General features: G+C 29.2%; 1 protein-coding gene and 1 non-coding gene across 3 annotated transcripts in view; one reads left to right on the top strand and one right to left on the bottom strand.

Annotated features, from left to right (window-relative positions):
* The window catches only part of LOC103315183 (hypothetical protein), a 69,126-nt gene extending 60,645 nt beyond the window's left edge, over nt 1–8,481 (top strand). Inside the window, exons 1-2 of one of the 2 annotated variants that reach the window (XR_010335007.1) lie at nt 4,183–4,956; nt 7,974–8,481. This is a non-coding gene — a transcript (hypothetical protein). Of the gene's footprint in view, nt 1–4,182; nt 4,957–7,973 lie in introns of those variants that run through there. The other variant, XR_010335008.1, reaches the window with a different exon arrangement.
* A 6,652-nt stretch (nt 8,482–15,133) lies between these two features.
* Nucleotides 15,134–17,120, bottom strand: LOC103315185 (uncharacterized). The gene is made up of 6 exons (XM_064357951.1): nt 16,608–17,120; nt 16,050–16,564; nt 15,902–16,001; nt 15,752–15,853; nt 15,378–15,530; nt 15,134–15,332 (listed from the first exon to the last, which is right to left on the bottom strand). The coding sequence occupies exons 1-6, from the start codon at nt 16,671–16,673 to the stop codon at nt 15,258–15,260; spliced, it is 1,011 nt and encodes a 336-aa protein (XP_064214021.1). The 5' UTR covers nt 16,674–17,120; the 3' UTR covers nt 15,134–15,257.
* Nucleotides 17,121–23,331: the final 6,211 nt, after the last annotated feature.

The following is a 23,331-nucleotide window of genomic DNA, read 5'->3' as shown; positions in this document are numbered from 1 at the left end:
TTATTTAAAATTCGTTATTTATCAATAACTATTTATCAATAACGCCGATTTTTGAGCACCCGGTAGAAGGGTTATTATTTTAAAACGCAATTAGATCCTTGATTAACTATTCACGTGACCAAATTCAATCAGATATCATATTATTGTCGAATTTGCGAAGGAGTTTGTTAAATGTTTTCTTCACCATAAGACACAAATTGTTTTTTTTTTGTAATGATCTATTTAATATTTCTCTTTTCCCTGACAAAACTAAAAATTTTAAAAAAAAGTCACCAATCACAATAAATTAACTTAGGTATTATTTTTACATTTAACAATGACGCAAGTTAATTAGTTAATTCTGAATTGACTAAATTTTAAAAAAAGTACAAAACGTAAACGTTTGATTTTTTATTACCAGTCTCGTAGGTATTTTTACAGTTACTTACACTCGTAACCTTTCACCTGTTTGTTTTAAAGCTAAAACGTGACCAACATTGCAGACTAATTTCTCACAACTTTTTTCCATACTTCAGATGAAAGAAACACGCTTCAGTCAACAAATAATATACAACGATTTTATTCAGGTACACAAGTATTATTATACATTGACACACTTTATTATAATCTCATATTACAGACACAATACAATAATACTAACAATAAATAAATAAATTAGCTATTTTACATACTGTACAAATTCTCTAATTCACAATTTCTGGTCACCTGTTTTGATTTGTGTGACCAGTTTTCTTTCTATAACCGTGATTAATGTAAACGATGTGTTCCTCCTTTTCCGTGTCAAAAATATAACTCCTGATTAAGCCAAACAGGGCCATATTGAACGCCATTTGGTTGACCATCGTAACAGCCATCACGACCATTTTGATTCCGGGCAAAATCCAGGGCAGAAGCCCCGCCATCAAGAAACCCGGAATTATCATATAGGGCAACATATTGTTCATGGACATTTTCATTTTTCTCTGCATTTCGGTGCTGTCTTTGGTGTGTAAACGAAGGGCAAGACTACGATTACCCTCCTTCGAAAGCTGCATTTCCAACCCTTCGACGATTTCAAACTTCCAAATGTCTCTAATCACTTCACTTGCGTTTTTCATCCTAACTTTGTGCACATAATTTTTGTCCATTTTGTCGTCGTTGCACTCGAAACAATGAAAACAACACAAGAATATTAAACATGTGACTAGAAACCAGACATGCATTCTGTTGGCGCTCACATGAGGAAATGCCTCGGTCTTGTTTGGCGAGAACTGATGGCCCAGATTTTATAGGAAAGAAAGAGAGACTTTGCGGACCGTTTCGGCTCCTCCATGATCACTCATTCATAAAATTATGCTCTAGGAAGTAACAACTGATGGGTAATTTAGACTGAAATTGTGATCGGGTCGTGAAAAGTAAAATTTACTTTCGAAAGGTTTGATTTTGTGTCTTGAGTTCCGTTTTTCGTTTGATGTAATTACGTACACGCGGATTATTTATGAATAAGTAGATCAATAAACAGCCCAAGGTTTGACAAAAACCATCGGAAAAAGTGGTTAGAAACGAGCCTAATTAAGAAGTAGGTGACTTAGATTATATCAGAGTATGTCAGATCCCGATGTTATAATAATTATAATTTCATGTTTTTATTTTTCTGATCGTAATTTATGGGCGTCGTAACGAGATGCTTGTAGTTTTGTTTAAATTGCACATTTTTGCCAATTATTTTAAAAAAAGTTTGAGTTTGTGTTAATTAAGATCACTTTTTATTCTATTAACATTATCGTTAATAAGTAGGATATCATTAGATTATTTATATGGACATCATTTGAAATTTATTAATAGTTTAACTGTTAGGTGTCATAGTTTTCGTTATAATATTTGGTACAGAACGATTGAAATTTGCAACTTTGTTAGCTTTTTATTTTTTTAATTTAATTAATAGTTAGAATTTTTAAATAAAGATCAACGGATATTATGTAACTGCTAAACTTTTTTATGAGAAGTCTGATTGAAAACCAGTTGACTGCGATAGCAGTTTGTTTACACATATTTCTTTTTTCTGAAATAACTCTAAACTTAAACAAAAATTTTTGACAATTATTTTAAACAAATAATCGAAATGAAGATGATATTAATACAACATATGTACAGGGCGACCCAGGGGTGGTGCGTAATTCGTCCATAACTTTTTTGTTACTTGAAATATTGCCATGCCGTTTTCATTATCCGATAGGTCGCCTTAAAATCCACAAACTAAAAATATTTTAATTGTACAGAGGGTGTTGAATACAGGGTGGTGAACCAAAGTTGTATTTTTTTAAATGGAACAACCTATATATTTTGCAAAATTAAATGCTTCAGAAAAACCGAGTTATCTCCGAAACTATCAACTTTTGAAAAAAATTAAGAGGTGAAAAAGATGTAAAATGGGATTCTGAAGAATACTCAGTAATAAAATTACTGAATTAAATACTAATTTATAAAGCCGAAAGAAATTGCACATTTAAATATGTACAAATATACAGGCGGTGCCATTTAAAAAAACTATGTCAAAGGCTGCACTGTAAAAATGAAACAACTTGTTAGGGCAAAAGAATTTTAGGACGTAAACTTTGACTTTAAAAGTTTGTTTAATTTAAAAAAATTAAAATTTCTCAAAAAAATCACAATGTGTAGATGTGCCAACACTGGGAATTATTTCCTAGGAAACCCTTTCAAAAATAATTTATTTTTATTGTTGATTAAATTCTATTGCGATCGCGACTGTTAGACAACGTTGCCACATATTATTTATATAAAATCCGTTATTTATTATTATCCGTTTATTTATTATTTTATTATTAACTTTAATACAAAGAATTTTTTTACTATTTTTACGTTTATATTTACATATAGTTCTCTACTACACACCATTGAGTTGGTGCGCCAGTTTTTGAACACGCTGTATATAGGGTGATTTAAAAAATTATAACTTTGATTCACAACCCTGTGTATAATAAAAATATTGTTAGTTTGTGAACTTTAAGACGATCTAGCGTATAATTAAAACGGAATGGCAATATTTTAAATAGCAAAAAAGTTATGGACCGATTACACACCCCTGGGTTAGCCTGCATAAAGGTAAAAATAGTAAAAAATTTTTTTTTACTTTGGTTTCACAAATTGTTCATTGTAAAACTGAAAGTAGTTTCTTTCGTGCAACTCTTTTTAGTAAATTTTTAGGAGTTGTATTGGCATTGCTGAGCTGAGTGTCATCAGTCATCACTGTAATTTGTTGCGTGATCTGTCAACAGCGTCAAGTCGTTTATTGATAAAACCCCAATAATTATCAAAATTAAGAATAAATAGTTTTAACAGATTTTGATAAGTTAAACTAAACAAAAACAAACAACAAAAATAGAATGTAGAAAAAATGGTAATTGCACTCGTTTTATAAGACTTAATTGTGGCACTCATTTGTCGTGCTCCAAACCATTCGTGCCACAATAGAACGTCTTGTAAAACTCGTATAATAATATACTATCGTTATAAAGTTAGTGATAAATATCGAATTGTAAATAAATAATATGCGTTGAGTAACACTCGGGATCGCAATAGAATTTGATCAGCAATAAAAATAAATGATTTTTCCTAGGAAATAATTCCCAGTGTTGTCACATCTTCAACTTGGGATTTTTTATGGTTTTAATTTTTTTACTCAAAATACTGCTAAAGTGTGAAATTATTATTCATCGTTTTGTTAGCAAACGATTACATAATGTCAAATATAAAATTATTAAACTATAATGATAATGGAAACTGAAAAGTTAACAAAATAAATTTGTAGCTCCAGACTAATAAATAAAATAAAAAAATAGTTAAATAAATAATAATAAATCTAAATAGAATCGTAAAAACACAAAAAAAAATTGTGAAATTTAAATTTTATTGATGGCAAGGAAATATTGTACAAATTAGCAATTCAAAATCAAAAATTTTATAAACGGAGTCATGAAAAACTAAATGTTTAATGAAGTTTTATCAAAACAAATAACTGGACTGTAAAATAATAAAATCATGAATTACACATGCTTTGTTATTCATAAACCATTTCAACAACCATCTAGGTGTTATAAGTAATTATTAACGCACAGACGTTAAAATTATCGATTAAATAACCTAACGAACAGAAAAATCGTTCTCTCATAGCAAATATAATTATAAGTAATACTTAACTTAGTCCAGTTATATAGACAGTTATAATCAACACAAGTTCAAATCAAAAATTGTTGAGTTTTAAAAAATTTCTTCTAATTAAAGTGATTAAGTAAATAAGTAAGGACCCGCCTAACTAAATTTTTGCGTATTAGTAAACACTCTTGCAATTCTCTTAATTTTATTTTTTATAAACGCTTAATTAACTCAACATTATCTGTGAAAAAATGTTGTAGTTTCCATCATAAAAATGTATGTCATGTCATTCAATCTACCAATTTCATCTATTAATGGTAACAGTAATTACCTACGTGAGAACTTTACGTTTTTACATTTGACATAGTTAGCCTCTTTTCTTAAAAGTAAAAAATTTATTATCCAAAAAATTACCAACAATGGAATTGTGTCCCCAAATAAAAAACCCACATTTCATTTATTCGCAGTTCACGATCTCCAAACTATAACAAATCGGAATTTTTCAATTGTCTTTACATTTTGGTACCTCCGTCTAACATGAATTTACTGCTAGGCCAACGTGACTGTAATTGTAATTTTTGAATTCATTACGGATACATATAGACTATACGATCAAAAGGAATCATTATTTTTCAAGTATTTGTTGACAGTAGACTGTAGCACACAAAATGAATGTAAAGTTACTTTTTGGTTTTGTGGTTGTTATATTTTGTTTCGTTAATTCTTGCAGTGCGAATTTGGACGAGAAAAGTTTAAATAATGCGACGGAATATGAAGTTATTGGAAGACAGTTGGTAGAACAAGGTATTTAAATATTTAACTTGGAAAAGAAAGTAAATTGATAGGAAATAATTGTTGTAAATTGTATTTTGTAAAGAGGTCGCAGACGTAAAAATGAAGTTTTTCACTTAACCTACGCACAAGTCAAAGGTTACATTTTTTTAACTTTCTTTCAACTCAGTATCGATGACACACGCAACGGTTTTACCATAAAATTTCATTTTAATTTCAGCTTCCATAAAGTGAAACTCTTAGAATTTATATTACGCGAAGTTTGTTCTTTTAGATAAATTTCAAATAATTACTTTCATGTAACTTCACAACACAACATGTAATAATTATGAGATAGTGTTGAATAAATCTTGTTGTAATTCAATTTATCAAGATAAAATAATTCAAGTAGTGTGTTTGTATTTAAATGACCAACAAGAAACATAAATCACACAAGTTGTAATTAATAGGTTTCATAATTTTCACGCCTGTTTTCTTGCCATTCTTGCCCATTGTGCAAATATTTATTTATCTACAGGCTGTTCCGTCTAACCCCGACATTAGAAGTATTGAAAGATCTAATAAAGATATTTATCTGAAAGTTAGTACTCGGTCATAATACGTTGAGTTCTGCTCAATGAAAATGTTCTCAAGATGGCAGCACTTCCGGTCATACCGGAACTTGCTACTAACTTTCTTATTTTAAATAGAAACCTATGTTTTTCACTGCGTTTTTGGATTAGTTGAGTTATTTTAAGAGAGTTTTTATCAGCTTTCCCTAAACCTAAGTTCAACCGTTTTTGAAATATTTTGAATTTCTTACCAACCACAGCTATTTTTGCATAGTTTGTCATAAAAATATCCCTGATAAACTTAAACGATAAACTCTGTACAAGAGTGTGTTATCCATCCCCTAAAAACAAAATAAATTCACTGTATAGGGGTTTAAAAACTTTAATTTCTCACATTTTTTCATTTGTTTCCATGAGAGTAGTCCGATGGCTAATGAATTTCTCAATCCCAACAAAAAGTTTTTGTAACTTGAAAACATAAGTATAGGAAATGTTACTAACTACAGATCGATGCAGAATTAAATACTCTACCATTCAGTGAAATAACACTTTTGGCATTTCATTTGAAAAAAATGAGTTATTGGTGCTTAAAGTTGTGCAAACGTAACTGTAAAAAATTTAGGGTTTGTTATTTTTTTTAGAAATTTGAAAACACCAATGAAAAGACCTTGGTTTACTCTTTCAAATGAACTGAAAAGTATTTACATATATTTTAAAAAATGGCGTACTTATCGATCTTTGAACTGAAAAGTGCATATCCAAAAAAATAATTAAAAACCATAATTATTTCGTAAACGGCTAAATTTAGGTACAGGGGAAGTTAATGAAAACTACCTTAAAATAACTCTAGTAATTAAAAAACGGTTTAAAAAATATAGCTTTCCATTTAAAATAAAGAAGTTGCTAGCAACTTCCGATATAACCGAATGTGCTACCATCTTGAAAATATATTTAAAATTACGGTTATACACAAATTTTCAGATGACTATCATTATTCGAACTCCAATCCTTCTAATGTGGGTTTTAGACGGAACAGCCTGTGTATGTGAGCACATGTAATAGAACTGCACATTAATTATCAATAATCAATAATAATACTTTGTGATAAAATTTAACTGTTTAAAACAATTTTAGAAAGCCAATTTATACGTGCTGAAGCTCAAATATATGCTTATTTGTAAAAGGTGCGAAAAGCTGACTGTCACTGCTTGTTTTATGTTTTTGTAGAATCGAATTAATTAGCACCGTTTTCAGGCTCAATCATTTAAATGTTATTTAATTATTTCTACAAATTTATTTAAATTGTATTAGTAATTAAAGATATAAATTTAACATTTTAAATTTTGTTTGAATAATTGTATAGAATTTTAAAAATTTATGTCAGTAGGTAGCACATTTTTCACTGTATTTTATTTTATAAGTTTACTAATTATTATTAATTGTAGCGCCAACAATTTAAGAGAGAAAAAATCTGAATCCTGATTATCTTCAATAAATAACATGAGATAAATTAATCAAACCTACAAACTTCAGAATTTTTAATTCTTTCAAAATATTAAAAAATTAAATATTTTTACAATGATGTTTTTATAAAAAGAATGTCATTAAAAATTCTGGTTGTTCTGAGATGTGTTGTTACTTTCAAATAACGGTACAAAAATTCATTTCACGAACATAATCTAAATAATTTATACCTATCTCATTTAAACAGGTGAACTGGATGTTTAGTGTAATTGGTTATTAATTATTATCTGAGTAAAGATTACAAACGGAACACACCGGACACACCAAAAACTTTAAGTAAAAATTAAAAAAAATATTTAAAGCGCAACACGTATTTTTTTAATTAAGTTATAATTTAGGGATAACAATCAAAGAAACTAATTATGTTTTGTTTTAGAAATCTTTTTTGAATAAAATTTTTACCTCAAAGCAAAAAATTTCCCAATTTTATAGTTTTATGTGAACTTCAATTTTCTCTGAATTCTTAGGGAGAAAAATAAAAAACAAACGTAAAGTAATTCTTGCTCTCAATGCCTCTAGCAACTTTATGGGAAGTTACTACCTTTTCAAAATAATCTAAAAATTTCCTACATTCTTTTTTTATTGCCTCTCTTCATTTTCTTCCTGTCTTCGTTTTCTGTTGTTTTCTTCTTTCTTTTTTTTTATTCTGCCACTTTTTGTTTTTCTTGTTTTCTTGTAGAGCTCATTTAAAAAAAATGTGATATATTGTGGTTATTAATTGAACTAACAAAAAATTGACCAGATTGTAAGAAACAAAATTGTAAATTTTTGTTCTTCAGCGATACAAGTAAATTGGCAAAACTATATCCAAACTTGAATTATATCATTTCAATTGTGCTTTGTCATTTATCACGTTCATTTTCACTAAAACTAATGACTTTCATTTTCCTCGCTCATATTCACCAGGCAAATTTCTTTCAACAATACTTATTAAATTTTTTCGCTTATTTCTAGGTCGTACGCTTGTCCATCACGCCGCCAAACGGTTCATGATCATTTTACCCGCTATATTCTTCAAGTTAGGAATTGCATTCACGTTACTTATCCTTGTAGCGTTAGCCGCTGTTAACAACGGTTTCATCGGATTTATGCTTCTTGTAGTCGGACTCAGTAGCGTTCTTGCACGTTTGCAAGATACGAGAAGAGCTGCTGCGGTTCCGGTTTCTTACATCAGTCCTCTGCCTCCTTACCATCATCACGAAGTATGGGACAGGAGTGACGTGACTGGAAACAGGAATGACGAGACCAAAGCGAGTTATTATAACAGTTATTCTGGACAAGGTGTTCAGTATAACCCAGCTGGGGCCAGTTATTATGCCAAATATGCAAATGCTAAAGTTTAGATAATTATTTATTTGTTGAAACTTAATTTGTGTTATGTTATTTATTGTGTATACGTATTTATGTTACCTACTAATTATTATTATTTAATATTTTTAATTAAACGTTATTTCTTTTAAAAGTGTGTGTGTGTCATTTTTTTTAACAATTACTTCCTTCTTTTATTTATGTTAAGCTAATAAAATTAATGAATACGTTTTCAGTTAAGTTTATACAACAAAGCGAAATTTTCTGGTATTCATTGTTACTTCATTATTACTTTAGAGTAATTATTTGTTCCACCTCTTTTTTAATTTTAACTAGAGACCAGATTTTAGGAAATTTTAACACAATTTTTAAGGGCTTTTCTTAAAACTCGAAATAAATTTGTTTTGTTCAAAATGGAAATATTTGACAATCTTTTTATTTTTCCTAAATTTCTAAAATGAGTTTTAAACATCCTACAATTGTGTTTTTTCAATTTTTTTTAATATTTAACTTAAATTCATTACATCAAATTTCACGGTTATTTTATTTTACATACAGATTTTTTGCTTTTGAGGCTTCCAGTATTTCAGCTTTAGTTTCATATTATTATTCATTTCCTCAGTTTTTCGTGATTTTATTATCTATTAATGTTCTTTCTTTCTAATTTTATAGTTTTTTAATTATAACTCTTTCAGTCACTTAGATCTACAAAATTTTATTCGTACTGCTTTTTAGTTTTTTCGATCCAGTTTTTATTTTTTTTTAGCTTAGTGTATTGCATTTTTATTCAGAATTTAATGTTTCAATTTATTCGTGTTTCTTTTTTCCAGTTCTATAGTTTTTTCTGTTACGTTTTTAGTTTCTCAGCGTTAAAGTTTGTTAGTTTAGTTTTTGAAAACATGCATACCCTAATTCTATATTAAATTATTTTTTAATTTTAAACAATTTTTAGATTCTATAAAATTTTTGTTTCAGCTTTGATTTTGGAATAAAAAAATTATGTAAGAGTGTCAAAAATTGTAGTGTTCGACAGTTGTCAATTTTGCTTATAAAAATCTATTTATTTTAATTATTATAAATGTACTCAATAATTTTTCTAAGCCGGCAGTGGTGATTTTAATTAGTTGTGTGAATTTAAAGTCCTAATTATCTAGGATTCTTAGTTTTTGTGTAATTCATTAAAAAAGGGTTTTCGTCAAAAAAAAACAATTATTTAAAAAACAAATGACCATTTTATTTGCATTTGAGGCAAAATCCCTTTCTTTGAGAAAGAGCTGCCCTAAAACCGGTTCACTGGTGTCTCATTTGTCCCAGGATTAAAAAAATTGACCAATAAAAATATAAAAGTCACGTCCTACTTGTTTATCTGGTGCTCAAAAAATTACAAGACAATTGAAATATCGCTGCTTCCTAAAAAAAATCAAGTTTTCTGTTACACTTGAGTTTAAAGAGCGTGGATAAATTGTGGATCCATTTGTTTTTGATAAAGATTGATTCTCGCAATTATTTCGTATTCAAACTCAAATATTTCGCAAGTTTTTCAGCAAAAAAACTTCATTGTTTCGTAAGATTTTTTCACGAAACTCAAAAATATACCAAGTTAGATAAGAATTCTTTTTATCTTTTTAGTTATTAGTTGGGACATTTGAAATTTACGAGTTATGTTTATATTTACACAATTTATCTTCTGTAGAAGCAAAAACAAAAAATTGGGTGTTCCATTAAACTTTTTCAGTCATTTACAGTCTTACAGTTTTAAAATTTTTTTTGTATACCTGTTTTTTTTAGCTCTTCAATCTCTTAGTGTATTCGGTTTTTATTCAAAATGTCATGTTTCAATTTATAAATTAGTGTTTCTATTCCTCTGAAGATTCACATTTCACAAGGCTTTGCGAATGCAAAGCATTATTTTACTCAAGCCATTTTACTTTCTCACTCTGAAATTTTGGTAAATAGCATAACAAAATTAGAAACAGTAGACCTGTCACATGTTGAAGCAATTAAACTTATGAATAAAGTGTAAATTTTTGATAAATGTATTCCAGGAGTTTTAGAAAAATAGTTAGTGACAAACTATACACAAAATTCTAAAAACAAAAATCTTCTGAAAATACAGGGTGGCACAACGAGCCGGTAAAGTCCATTATTCATCTTTAAATGTTAGAAAAGTAATAAAACCTCAGTCGTAGACACTAACCCCTGTATCATCTAAAATTATTTTCAAATATGCAGGGTATTTCTAAAATGCGATACAATACAAACTTATGTTTTTTTAATTGGGACACCCTATATTTTTTGCATTTTTGGATGTAGCTTTTAAAACTAATGATTGACCTAAATTTTAATAAAAGAAAAAGTCCCACTTTTCTAGGAATCTCAGTTTTTGAGTAATAAACTTTTAAAAAGAGCATGTTTTTTGTTAGAAAAATGTAAATATTTCAAAAACTAAGCAGAATCGAGCAAAAATCGCTCGTGTTTTTTGAAGACCTCAATATCCACTTATACTTTAATACACTATTTATTTTTTCCTAAAGTAAGAATAATAATAAAAAAATGTATCCTAAATTAACAGATTTTAAAACCTAATTTCTGTTTTTGTACAACCTTTTTGACACTTAAATAAGATTTTTATCTTACTAAAAATCCGATCTCTAGTTATCACGTTATTAACTCTATTATTTTCTTGTTCAAGTATATAAACATTTAGTACCTACATTTCAACAAAGAGAAATGACCATGTTCATTAAATTTAACACTAAAACTGCAAAGACAAATTTATCGCATTTCTGCTTGACAATATGAAGACAAACTGTAACCTTATTATTATTACACACATTAATGGTCTTTAACGACAATCACAAGAACTACATTGTAGGTATTATATTTGGCCTTATACGAAAAGAAGCGTTGCGAAGCAAGAAGCAATACTTTTTAGGGTAATTAACATTCTTCGACGTTTATATCACTTATCAAACGTTTCTTAATTTAGTAAAACACTGACTGTTTACAGGCTATTCCATCTAAACCCCACATTGAAGTATTGGGAGTTCTAATAAAGATAGTCATCTAAAAATTTGTGTACGACCATAATCTTTTAGATCCTACTCAATGAAAAGATTTTCATTATGGCAGCACTTTCGGTTATCCCGGATATCGCTACTAACTTCCTTATTTCAAATGGAAAGCTATATTTTTAATGCGTTTTTGAATTACTAGAGTTATTTTAAGGTTTTAAGTTTTTATAAGCTTCCCCTATACCTAAAATATGCCGTTTACGAAATATTTATTGTTTTTAATTTATTTTTTTTTTGGATTTGCACCTTCCAGTTCAAAAATCGATACCTCTGCCATTTTTAAGAATTTGGAAATATTTTTCAGCTCATTTTAAAAAGAAGGCCTAGATCTTTCCTTTGATGTTTTCAAATTTCTAGAAAAGAATAATAAACTTCAAATTTTTAAAATCAAGTTTGCAGAACTTTAAGCACCTATATCTAATTTTTTTTCAAATGAAATGCCAAAAGTTTTATTTCACTAAATGGTAGAGAATTTAATTCTGCATCTATCTGGATTAATATTTCCTATATTTATGTTTAATAGTTTTCAAGCTGCATTAACGTTTTGTTAGGATTGAGAAAATCTTTAGCCATAGATCTATTCTCATCTTTGCCATAGAAACGAATGAAAAATTGTGAGAAATTAAAGTTTTTTAAACCAATATTCAATGAACTTATTTTGTTTTTAGGGGATCGATAATACAATTTTGAACAGATTTTATCGTTTAAGTTTAATCAGGGATATTTTTATGACAAACTATGCAAAAATAGCTGTGGTTGGTAAAAAATTTCCTACGACAAAAAAACCAACATAACTTGAAAATTATCACCGATAGGTATAGGGAATACTAATACAGATCGATGCAGAACAAAATTCTCCTCCATCTAGTGAAAAAAAAAATTAGGACATCCCTTTTGAAAAAATTAAGTTATGGGTACTAGAAATTGTCCAAACTTAACCTTAAAATTTTTGAGTCTGTGAACTTCATTTTCAGTTTTGGACACACTGAAGAACAGATATAGGCCTTCTTTTTTAATTTTCCAAATATGATTTTTTAAAACTAAGCGAGTTACCGATTTTTTAGGTGACAGGTGCAAATCCAAATATTTTCAAAAAATCTTAAATATCCCAAAAAACGGTTAAACTTAGGTATAGAGAAAGCTGATGAAAACTCCCTTAAAATAACTCAACTAATACAAAAACTTAGTGAAAAACATAGCTTTCCATTTAAAATAAGAAAGTTAATAGGTAATAGTGCTGCCATCTTGAAAATATTTTCATTAACCAGAACTCAACGGATTATTATGACACCCTTTACAAATATCAGTCAGTATTAAATATTGTCTCCATGAAGTAGAAGTAGAGCACATACCTTTATAGGTAAGCATCTTCTCAAAATATTAACACTAGTATATCTACACAAAAATGTTGTCTTGATTAAATCTGCTTTGCTCAAACCAATTAACTTTTTGCTTACATTTTCTGCTCTCAATAAATGGCTATTAAATGTTTATTTTATTTGTAAAATAAAAACGAGCCTAGACTAGACTAAAATAATTCGTCTCACTCTACAACTCTTCCAACGTAATTAGTTTAATTAACATACAATTAAACCGGGCCACAAGATGTTAATAATCTAATCATGATTTGTTAATCGATTAACATAATTAACAAGAACGGTGGTTATAATAAAGTTTGAATAATTCTTACGCATTCCGAGAGAAAGTATTATGTAGGTAACATCAAAATTGGTCTCAAGACGATTTAGTTTTGATGCTACTATGACTTTCTTCCACATACTGGGTCAGCTGAAAAGTTAATGTCGTTTTTACTTTTGTCCAGCCAGTTTCCTGTTAGCTAAATTACTCGATGCTACACTTTTAAATCGTTATTTAAAAAATAATAAGCCTTCTTGGTGCCTGTGGTTTTGTACAACCTAATTGGTCAGCCAGACAGAAAATAGAAAAATTTCTTAAGACTTATTAACCTGAAAATATAGTGTAGGTAGTACTTATATTATGACAAGGAAAATAAGCTTAAACATCGATCTTTGATTTTGTTCCTGATAAAAGCTAAAGTGTTTTGACCTTCATTTTATACCAGTGAATGAAAAGTGACGCATACATTAACTTCCGCTTCAATAGGTGTACTCAATATTTTGGTCAGTAATAAATTACTATTATTTGCTAAGTATCTTCTGGTAAAACCTGAACTGGATCACAATTTTTAATTAATTTGTATTTTTGTATTTTTAATTTTATTGATACATCTTAATATTTATAATTAATTACTTTTAATAATTATAAGGAAAGGAAGAAAAATTTTGAAAAAAATAGGAAACGCTGAATTCGGCACGACTACCTATGTATTAGCCTTTGATATATAATGACATATACTCTTAGCAGACCCACCCTGTATACTAGGTATAGGGCACATTTTTTAATTATTTTTGTAAAACAGTTTTGTGAACTGAAATTTTATTTTTGCCTTTCTAAAATAATTTCTATTTATAATTTTTTGAATTTAGATAATCACCAAGTAAGTATGGGCGAGTTTAAAGTCGCAAAACAATAAATAACATTTTGCATGCATTGATTAAAATAGTTGATATGTTTTTGACCTAAATATGTAGACACATGATATCCTAGCTAAGGTTTTCTAGGTTAATAATTATTTTATTAATGGTTTAATATGCAGATAGGTACTTGTAATTTACTAAGGAAGACAATTAAAGAACAGATAGAAAAAAACATAAACTGAAAAATACTATAAATTTTTTTTAACTCAATTTAATTTTTTTGGTCAGAAAAAAAGCTAATTTTTTTTGTAAATTTAAAGAGTTTACTAACCTATGAAAATACGTTTATTCAACACCTCCGAGTTGTTGCAACTTTACTGTACAGGGTGATTCAAAAGTATCGAACCAACTTTTGCATAATGATAAAAGAAGTTCAGCTAAGCATAAAAATGGTATCAGATTTTTGTTTCAAGTAACTTTTTTTATTCTTCCTTCTTAGCAGCCATTTTTATTTGTTGCTCTTTTCTTTTTCATGTTGGCAGATTTCATTTATTGTTGAATTTGCTAGTTAAATACATAAATTACAAGATAGACATTTTAAACAAGAAAATAATGTTACTTACCACGCGTGCGCTATCTTTCTTGCGTAGTTAATATGCAACTTCAAGAAATGTTAAACATTTTTCGCTTAATCTTAGATTTTCTATTAATATGTTACTATTTTATTATTTATTTTTATTAAGAGTTACTGAGAACATCTTTGTCTTTTAGTTGGAATTTTATAATCTGCGTCTAGTTTTTTTAGGCGTAAAACTTTCTAAACAACGTAAGATTTTTGCGACAGGAAACAGGAACAAGCTTCAATTATTTTTTTAGAAGCAATTTTAGAAGTTTTACTTATGTTAGTTGGTATTTCTTTGTGTTGTTACAATTACCTTGTTCGTTATAAATTGTAATTATCATGCTTTAAAATATCAAGAAGAATTTAATCAAGAAAAACTTTTTTTTTCATTGACGTTTGTTAGGTAATGTCAATGATTTTGTGATTTGGACGTTTAAATATTGAATTCTTGCTTTATAAGACTCTGAGTTTTTGAAAACGTTTTACAATTCATCACCAATGTCTTTCAAGTCAGCAAAATTTCTATGGCTGCTGGCGGCCCGTTTGTAGGCGCTCGTTGACGCTCAGTCGTGTGTTAAACAGCATCGATTATTAATCGAGTTTCACAACTAATTTTATGTATATTTCTGGACTTAAGATCTTTATTAGTGTAAAAGTTTTAGTTTATAAGTATTTTGCTTCATTTCAATCGGTTTTTCACTTGACTGCCATATTCTAAAAAAGCGCGAAATTTAAATTACAACTCCCCCAAATCCCTTCTCCTTGCCACTTCAAAGAAAAGTCCACAAACCGACGAAACAAACTTCAAAGCCTAGACACAAAAATCACAAAATTGCCAAAACTCCACTCAACTCACTTTAATCACAAACGCAAATTCGCAAACGAAAAACGGACTTTGTAGTATGAAAGGCTTCTGTGCATTGGTCATGAAAATAACCAACATTTTTCGATTAAAAAAATTCCAAGAAGTCCAACGCGAAGTTCCTGCGCAACTTAGAGACTTCATAGACTAAAAATTTGATTAAACTAAATTAATTCACACGAACAAAGTACAGTCACGATCAACAAAAATGACACCCCCACCAATCGGGTCGTAAAGCAAAAGTCCGACTAAACTCTTTTCAGTCATAAATTTCAACAAACAGGTTAGCTTACAAATTATCTATTAACCGAAATCGAAAAGATCAGTGGCTGCGGTTTTGAGGGTCATTTTTTTGATGATAACTGTACCTCGTTTATGACTTCTTGACCCGAATATACAGCAAGTGAATTGGTCACAATCCCGAAAATCATAGTGGCCCCAAAACTGGGAACATGGACGTCTTGTCTAGTCTGAAACAATTTTTTGGACAATTCTTCCAATTTTTTTCCCATACCTACAACAATGGCGATGAAAAGAAGAGAAATTATCGCAACAACTGATAAAGCCATCAAAATCAAAAGTGGCCAATGAATCAACTTGTTCAATTTTTTGTCCATGCTACAAAAAAAATCAATGTCCAGTTTCTGGAATCATAAAAATACAAACAATTTTAAAATTGCATGTCGGTGGATGCAATTTTTTAGACCGAGAGTAACGGTTTTTTGATATTTTTCGTTTCTTAGCAAGTTGTAGTCAATGTCTTTGTAATCTTTGGTCATTTTTACCAACAATTCGTTAACATAACAAACTTGAAACTTCATATGAGACGAGGCATACAGCAAAAGATAAGGATTAACAGTCACCATGTAAGTGAGAATAGGAAACGTGGAGTAATAAATTTGCTTCAAAAAATTCAAATGTTGGGGTAAAATCCGTCGAAATAGATTAATTCCGTAGAAAACTTTATCGCTTTGCCCCCCTGCAGGCAAATGGAAAAACACCATACACACTCCTAGAAAATTATTAAAGTGGACGACTTGTAGAATATACTTTGATTCCAATTTCATCTTTTTGTATAAATTTGAAGACGAGTCAAAGTTCCAAAGACGGCCAACACTTTGCCTTAATAATAATCTACCGTTCTGTTCAATGTAAAAAAAGACAGCGATGGCCATGACGCCCTAAAAAAATACGTACAAAAAAATAACAACAAATTTCTCATACGCTGCCAAAAATAAAGATCATTGGTCCATATTCAATCAATAGATTCGGGTCGAAACTATACAACATTTCGCAAAAAAACGCACAGCTTATTACACTGTGGAAAACCAGCGTGAAAATTGACACTAATCGGACTAGTTTCACTCGGAAAAGTCCGAACGTTGACGCGTAGAGAAAATGCAGCGGGTCTTTGGCTTTAGCTACAAAAATTTATTACTTTGAGGATGGGTTTTGTACATACATCTAACTTTGGAATCGTCTGATTTCTGTGTTACGGAACAACATCATGAAGGAACTGTGGAGGATTTTTTTTCTTTTTTGTCATGTACTGATGTAATTATGATAAATTTGTCAAACTAATTTGTGTTTCCAAGAAATGTTTTCTCGCAATTATTGTGGCCACAAAGGATATAATTTTGTGAAGTTTGATTTGGCTAGTTCTTGCTCTTCTCCATCAATTAGATGTTTATCGGACTAGACAGAAAAGTTGGTCAAATTAAGTTGGCACAACTTGTATGAGAGTATCCAGAAGTATTTTTTTAATGGCAAGTAATAAGTTTATTATTAGAAAAATTACACCACAAGACATTTTGGTTGTCTTTGATAGTTTTGTGCATTTTTTTAGTTTTGTGCTTATCTGGTGACATTTTGTTTTTTTGCTGTTATTTACTGTTGGGATGTAAAGTTTTGTTAGCAAAGATTGTGAATCATTGGCAGTTAGCTAAGCTGGTACAACCAATCGATATAGGCTGATAATTCAAAACTCCCCAAATATCACGTTTTTAAATTTTTTGGTTTTTCAAGTACTAAAGTACATAATAGTTATTTACCTAACGAGTTTGGAAAGTGCAATTTTCCACATGAGCACTTTGTTTGCTGCACAAGCGTAGCGAGTGCAAATGTGGGAAATTGCTTTCCAAACAAGTTAGGTACAATATCTTTTGTAACGAATCCCTCAAAAAATATTAAAAATAAATATTTTTTATAATTTAGTGTTTTTTGCTAATGGGTTGGTAACAGGACAAACAATCAAAAAAATGACAAGAACTGTCACTTATTGTAAAAAAAATAACCGCTTCCATCTCAGCGATAGCGATAGCAACCTATTAAATGTCCCTAGACATTGTTGCAAAGTAAAAAACACCGCAATTTGTATTTAATTTTCTGTTATTGTATTTAACTTTAATTAAGACCAAAAATATAAGAATTTTTAAAATGTTAATGAATTAATAATTATTAGCTGTTTCAGAACTATAAAAACACCAACGTCGCATTTTCTCTCAAAATTAGCTGTTATAAATTATTCCCGCACTTCAAAAAATGTAATAGCTGATGTAATGTAGATTTTCAATGAGAGATCTAATCATTAACATTATTTTACAATTTTAGCAGTCTTATTTTAAAAAATAATTCGATAAAAAACGACGTTGGCGTTTTTATAGTTTTGAAAGAGCTAATAATGGTTGTTTTTTGCTTAATATTTTTTCAAAAAAATTCAGTGGCACTTATACCTATTTAAATGATGATGTTTTTCATTATTTTGGTTTCATTTTGGTGTTTAATTTGGAATTTAGGATTTTTAATTCCACAAAATAATAATTTCTTCTCACCACGAGAATTTCAAAACAGATCTCAAATTTTATACTGGTCTATCTTTTTCTCCTTTTCTCATTGCGGTTTTTTACTTTTTTGGGAATGTTATTATATAATGTTATATTAACATTTGGTCGTTCTTAAGACAAACCTCGAGACAAACAGACATGCGTTATTTTAGAAACGATTTTTTTATTTCTTTAATACAAAATGATATTCCAGGACACATTTTACTATTAGTGAAAATCGAGAAAAAAGTCATACGTGGAATTAAATTCCTGATCAAAGTGGACTGCAACTTTAAAATTAAGTTGGCAACATTCAGTAATGTAAAGACAAAACTTAGTGTGTGTTCTCGTTGTCTGAGGCTACAAAGTTTTGAAATTACGTTTATTTAATTTAAATTTTTTAAACGTCTGTCTCCGAACATTTAATAAAACCAGCTGTAGTATTAAATAATGCATTCTATAAAGTCTTAGTTTTGTTTTGATCAATAACTGAAGTTGGAAATTAGATGACTTTTGGTTTCATTAAGCGTTTAAAGTTTTAGCTTATTTTCCATCTAAAATGCAATGATTTTTTGCGAGTATTTAAGCTTATTTCTTATTTATAAATTTTGGTATAGCTAGCTGAAAAATCAGCTAAATCTAAATTGATGTTATTTTATTCTTTTAATTATAGTAAATGGTACTGTGAAGGATTTAATTTAATAATTTATTTCGCTTCACTTTAGTGCACAGAAACAATAACGGTCCATTTATTAAAAGCTTTTATTTAACTTGATTTGTTGTCTGTCTGTCTTTTTCATATTTTTGGAGCCAAATTTGAAAGTTATTGTAATGAATTGAATTTTTGCATACTTACTTAATCTGCGTGACAATGCAATTTTATGTGGTTAAATGCCCCCTAAATGGGTTAAATAGGGTTTTGAAGTTTTAGCTTATTTTAAAATTTATAAAAACGTTGGAAACGGTCATAAGTCATAACAATATAGCATTACAAAATTACTTTCTTAAATTGAGTATCTGTAAAAAACAGAATAATAAAGGAAAAGGATATGGACGAATAAGTGAATTACCGATAATTTTGACAATTTACTTCACCATCAAGTTCAAATGATGCTTCGTCTGTAAATACTATTTTTTCCAATATTTCTTCATTTTCATTTAATAAATTATTGAACATTCTTTCACAAAGATCGGTTCTTTTAATTTTATCTTCGTTGCATAGCTGATGATTTGTAAATTTATACGGTTTATATTTAAATTCTTTCAACACTTTTCTAACCAAAGAATACGAAATTCCAAAATTGTTGCTCATAATTCTTAATGAAGACATCGGGTTTTTTTCTGCATAACATAAAATGTTTAACTTGATTTCTTCAGTTAACACATAATTTGATCTTGTCCTCTTCAACGAGTGGTTCATATTTGCTGGCTCGATTATTTCTTTTCATCAACACTGTACTGGGGGAAGATAGCCAAGTTGGAATTGACGATCCATGTGCAGATCTTCGCGGATGATTGAACATACATACGCTCACGTGGAGTAGTGTTGATAGCAGTACACAGCAATGAACGAATAAAATGAAGCGCATCATGTAACACCACTTCCCACTGAGAGGATTTTAAATATCGAGATTTTAATGCTAATGATACTGTTTTCCAAATGATGCCATTATACCTTTCTACTTGTCCATTTCCTTGTGGATTATAGGGAGTTGTACAACTTGTAGCAAATTGCGCTGCCACGAGTCAGCTGGTTGATTGTAGTGTCATGGCTTCCCCGTGAAAATTCCTCACCCTAGTCATAAGTCATAACAATACAGCATTACAGAATTACTTTCTAAAATTGAGCACTGTTTCCAAGCGCATTGCGATTTTTTAATATTTGCCCCCAGACGCACAAAATTGTAGAAAAAATTAAATAATTTTTGAACGGTTAAAGCAAATTGCAAAAACTAAACTAATAAAGCCTAAAAAAGTACAAATTTAAATATGTACAAATATACAGTAGAAAATACCACAGCGAATCTTCTCGCGGAAAAATTCACTCACAAATTGACTCACACTGTATTTCATATTCATTTTCTAAATTCTTCAGTTTTTCATTTTACTGTTTTATATTTCAGTTTTCTAATTCCTTAGTGTTCTTACTTTTCTGTATTATAATTTTTTAATTTATCACTTTTTCAGTCTTTTAGATTTACAAAATTTTAATCTTACCGTTTTTTTTATTTTTTTAATACTAGAAAAAAGCTTTTATTTAGAATATGCACTAAAAAGTAAAAAATAATGTTTTTCTATCAGAGGAGAATATTTTTGCTTACAAGTTAGGATTTCAAAATTTATAAAAGCTTTGGGAATGGTCATAAGTCATAAGTCATAACAAAACGGCATTACAAAATTACTTTCTTAAATTAGTACTGTTCCCAAAGCTTTTATAATTTTTAAAATTCTAATTTGTAAGCAAAAATATTCTTCTCTGATAGAAAAACATTATTATTTTTGTATTTCTGGAGATCTTGTTCTTACATGCATAAAATTGACAAAATTACTTCGATCTTTATGTTGTTTAACCACAGTTGTAGCTTCTTAATACTTGCTTCTTGAACAAGCTCTATTAAAAAGCATACCTAAAAATCACAAGAATAAATTTAATCTGATTTAATAATTTGTTTATTTCACAAAGCTCTATGCTTTTTAAGGGGACAGACTTAGGTTCTCAGTTTTCATTATTCGAACTAAACGGTTGCTATAGGAACTCTTAATACTTAATCTTAAGGATCCAGAGCAGATATCAACAACTACCGTCCTATATCTCTTTTACCAGCGTTTTCTAAGGTGTTTGAAAGGTTATTGTACAATCGTCTTTACAACTATCTCGTATCCAACAACTTTCTCTCCAATTGTCAGCATGGGTTTCTTAAATTTTGAAATCGGTAAATTTGAAAAGTGTCATTTCCAAAGAAATTTTTCAAAATTTGTTTTTACTTGTTATTAAGAGTATCGAATTCAATTTTTGCATGCATATTTACATTGAGGTTGTTAAATCATGTATTATTTCTTCCGATCTGTACAGTACGTTTGGCACCCATTTATCAAATCAGCATACAGAAAAAGTAAGTAAACAATTTGTAGTTTTGTATGCAGATAATTTCTAATTATTTTGCTTTTTGTTTCGTATTAATCCATGAACTATTTTTTGAAATTGTATAATTGACTGAATACATGTTTTATTGATTATTTTGACAGTTCTCTGTATCTGTCTTAATCAACTAAAGTCGAAAATTACACAATTATTTGAACTTATTTTTCAATGCAATAAATTGAAAAAATACCAAATTAAACCGACAGTTATGTATAACAACTGGCTTTGTCTTACGCGAGTAAGAGTCAATAATTTTGGTAGAACTAGCCCAAAAATTACTTTAAGTCCTTTTTTCTCAAAAATAAATCGAAAAATATAACATTTGATCAAAAATTGTGTCATTTTTACCTTTTTTTCATGATTTTAACAAGAAATTTTTTGTGTCTGGAATAAAATATCAGTTTTTTCAACATATTATTAAAATATTCTGAAAAATGACTAAAGCACTCGAAAATTACAATAGTATGAGGGATGTTATGTACATTCTTCAGAAAAAACGAGTTATCTCAAAAACTATCAATTAAGAGGTAAAAAAGATGTAAAATGAGATATTAAATAATATCCAGTAATGAAATACAGGCAGTGCTATTTAAAAAAATCAAGTTATGGTCCTTCAAAATTTATCAAATGAATGTGTCACAGCATGGTAATGTCCAAAGCTTTTATAAATTTTAAAATCCTAATATTCTCCTCTGATAGAAAAACATTGTTTTTTACTTTTTAGTGCATCTAAAAGATTAAAGCAAATTGCAAAAACTAAACTGATTTATGAAGAAAAAAGTCAAAATTTGAATATGTACAAATATACAAGGGGTGCCAAAAATAATTTTAGAACGTGCTCTTTGACTTCCCATTTGCAGTGCCGTTTGATTCATTTTGATATCTTTGACAGTGTAGGTGCAATAGAGCAAGCCATTAATGATTCACCCTGTATGATGTATAATAATGTAAAAATTCATATTTAATCTTATAAAAATTTAAATATTCCAATGCCAAGTTCAAATGTGATCTTTTTTCTCATAGATACATGATATCAAATTTTAATACTTTTATTCAAGTCTCACTAAACAAAATAATAATATCATAGAAACAATTTTCACGAAAACTACAAATTACCGTAAAACAATACCATTATCATTTCAAATTGGTTAAATCGCCGTGAATAAAGTGTCACAGTTTTCTCCTTTCGGCATAATTTTGTGCTCACTCAACAAAATCTCATTGAGTTTTTTTACACCAAATTTCGTTGTTCGGTGCGCTAATTAGAAATTTAGAAAGAGAACGCGTAACTGTTCACTAATCTGACGTCAGTTAGTTAATTGATAAAAAACTGGAACTAATTTACATCGTTTTCCAGTACATCATGTATAAAACTGTCTTACAACAGAAATAATAACACAGTATTTTAAAAAATCGACCCACATAATATTCGTCTTCAACATTCCGGGAACCGAGTGCGTGTAAGTGAACGTTTTTCAAAATTGGAACAGCATCGAGTTGTATCGCGCTCTCGATCGTCACTTCAGTCTCAAACCGCCTTCGCTGCGAACATGTAACTATGGTTAAACCTGTTGGAAAAGTTAGTTTAGTTATCGTACATCATGCTGATGCATGCGGTTGCACTATTCTGTGTGATTACTGTCATTAATTGTGCGTTTATCGATCAAGTGAAAAGAGAAAACAGTATTACTTTATTTAATCAAACCAAAGAGGAAGCAGGCCATGCTTTAATTGGTACAGGTGATTACTTTTTTTTTAACTTTTAGTTAATAAAATTTTGCAGAGGCGCGGAAAAAGGAAGAAAAAAATGATATGATGAGCAAAATTTTGCCCTTGATGGTGATCCCTTTTATGGTTTCGACCGCTATGATTCCAATGATGTTGGTGTCTTTGAAGTTTATGCTTATGAAAAGTGCCTTTATCGGAAAACTAGCTGTAATTTTGTTGATTTTGAATATGTTTAGAAATAGGTCGAGTGGAGAAG

The sequence above is a fragment of the Tribolium castaneum genome, chromosome 7 (genome assembly GCF_031307605.1).
Source record: "Tribolium castaneum strain GA2 chromosome 7, icTriCast1.1, whole genome shotgun sequence".
Taxonomy (NCBI): Eukaryota; Metazoa; Arthropoda; class Insecta; order Coleoptera; family Tenebrionidae; genus Tribolium; species Tribolium castaneum.
This window is presented reverse-complemented; position numbering and strand designations above follow the sequence as displayed.

Excerpts from the sequence above, each read along its gene's own strand:
- LOC103315185 (XM_064357951.1), bottom strand. The coding sequence starts at position 16,673 with ATGTTGTATAGTTTCGACCCGAATCTATTGATTGAATATGGACCAATG. Across the intron at positions 16,002-16,049 it reads CGACATGCAATTTTAAAATT|CATGGACAAAAAATTGAACA; the intron begins GTTTGTATTTTT and ends TTTTTTTTGTAG. Across the intron at positions 15,854-15,901 it reads TTCTTTTCATCGCCATTGTT|ACTAGACAAGACGTCCATGT; the intron begins GTAGGTATGGGA and ends AAATTGTTTCAG.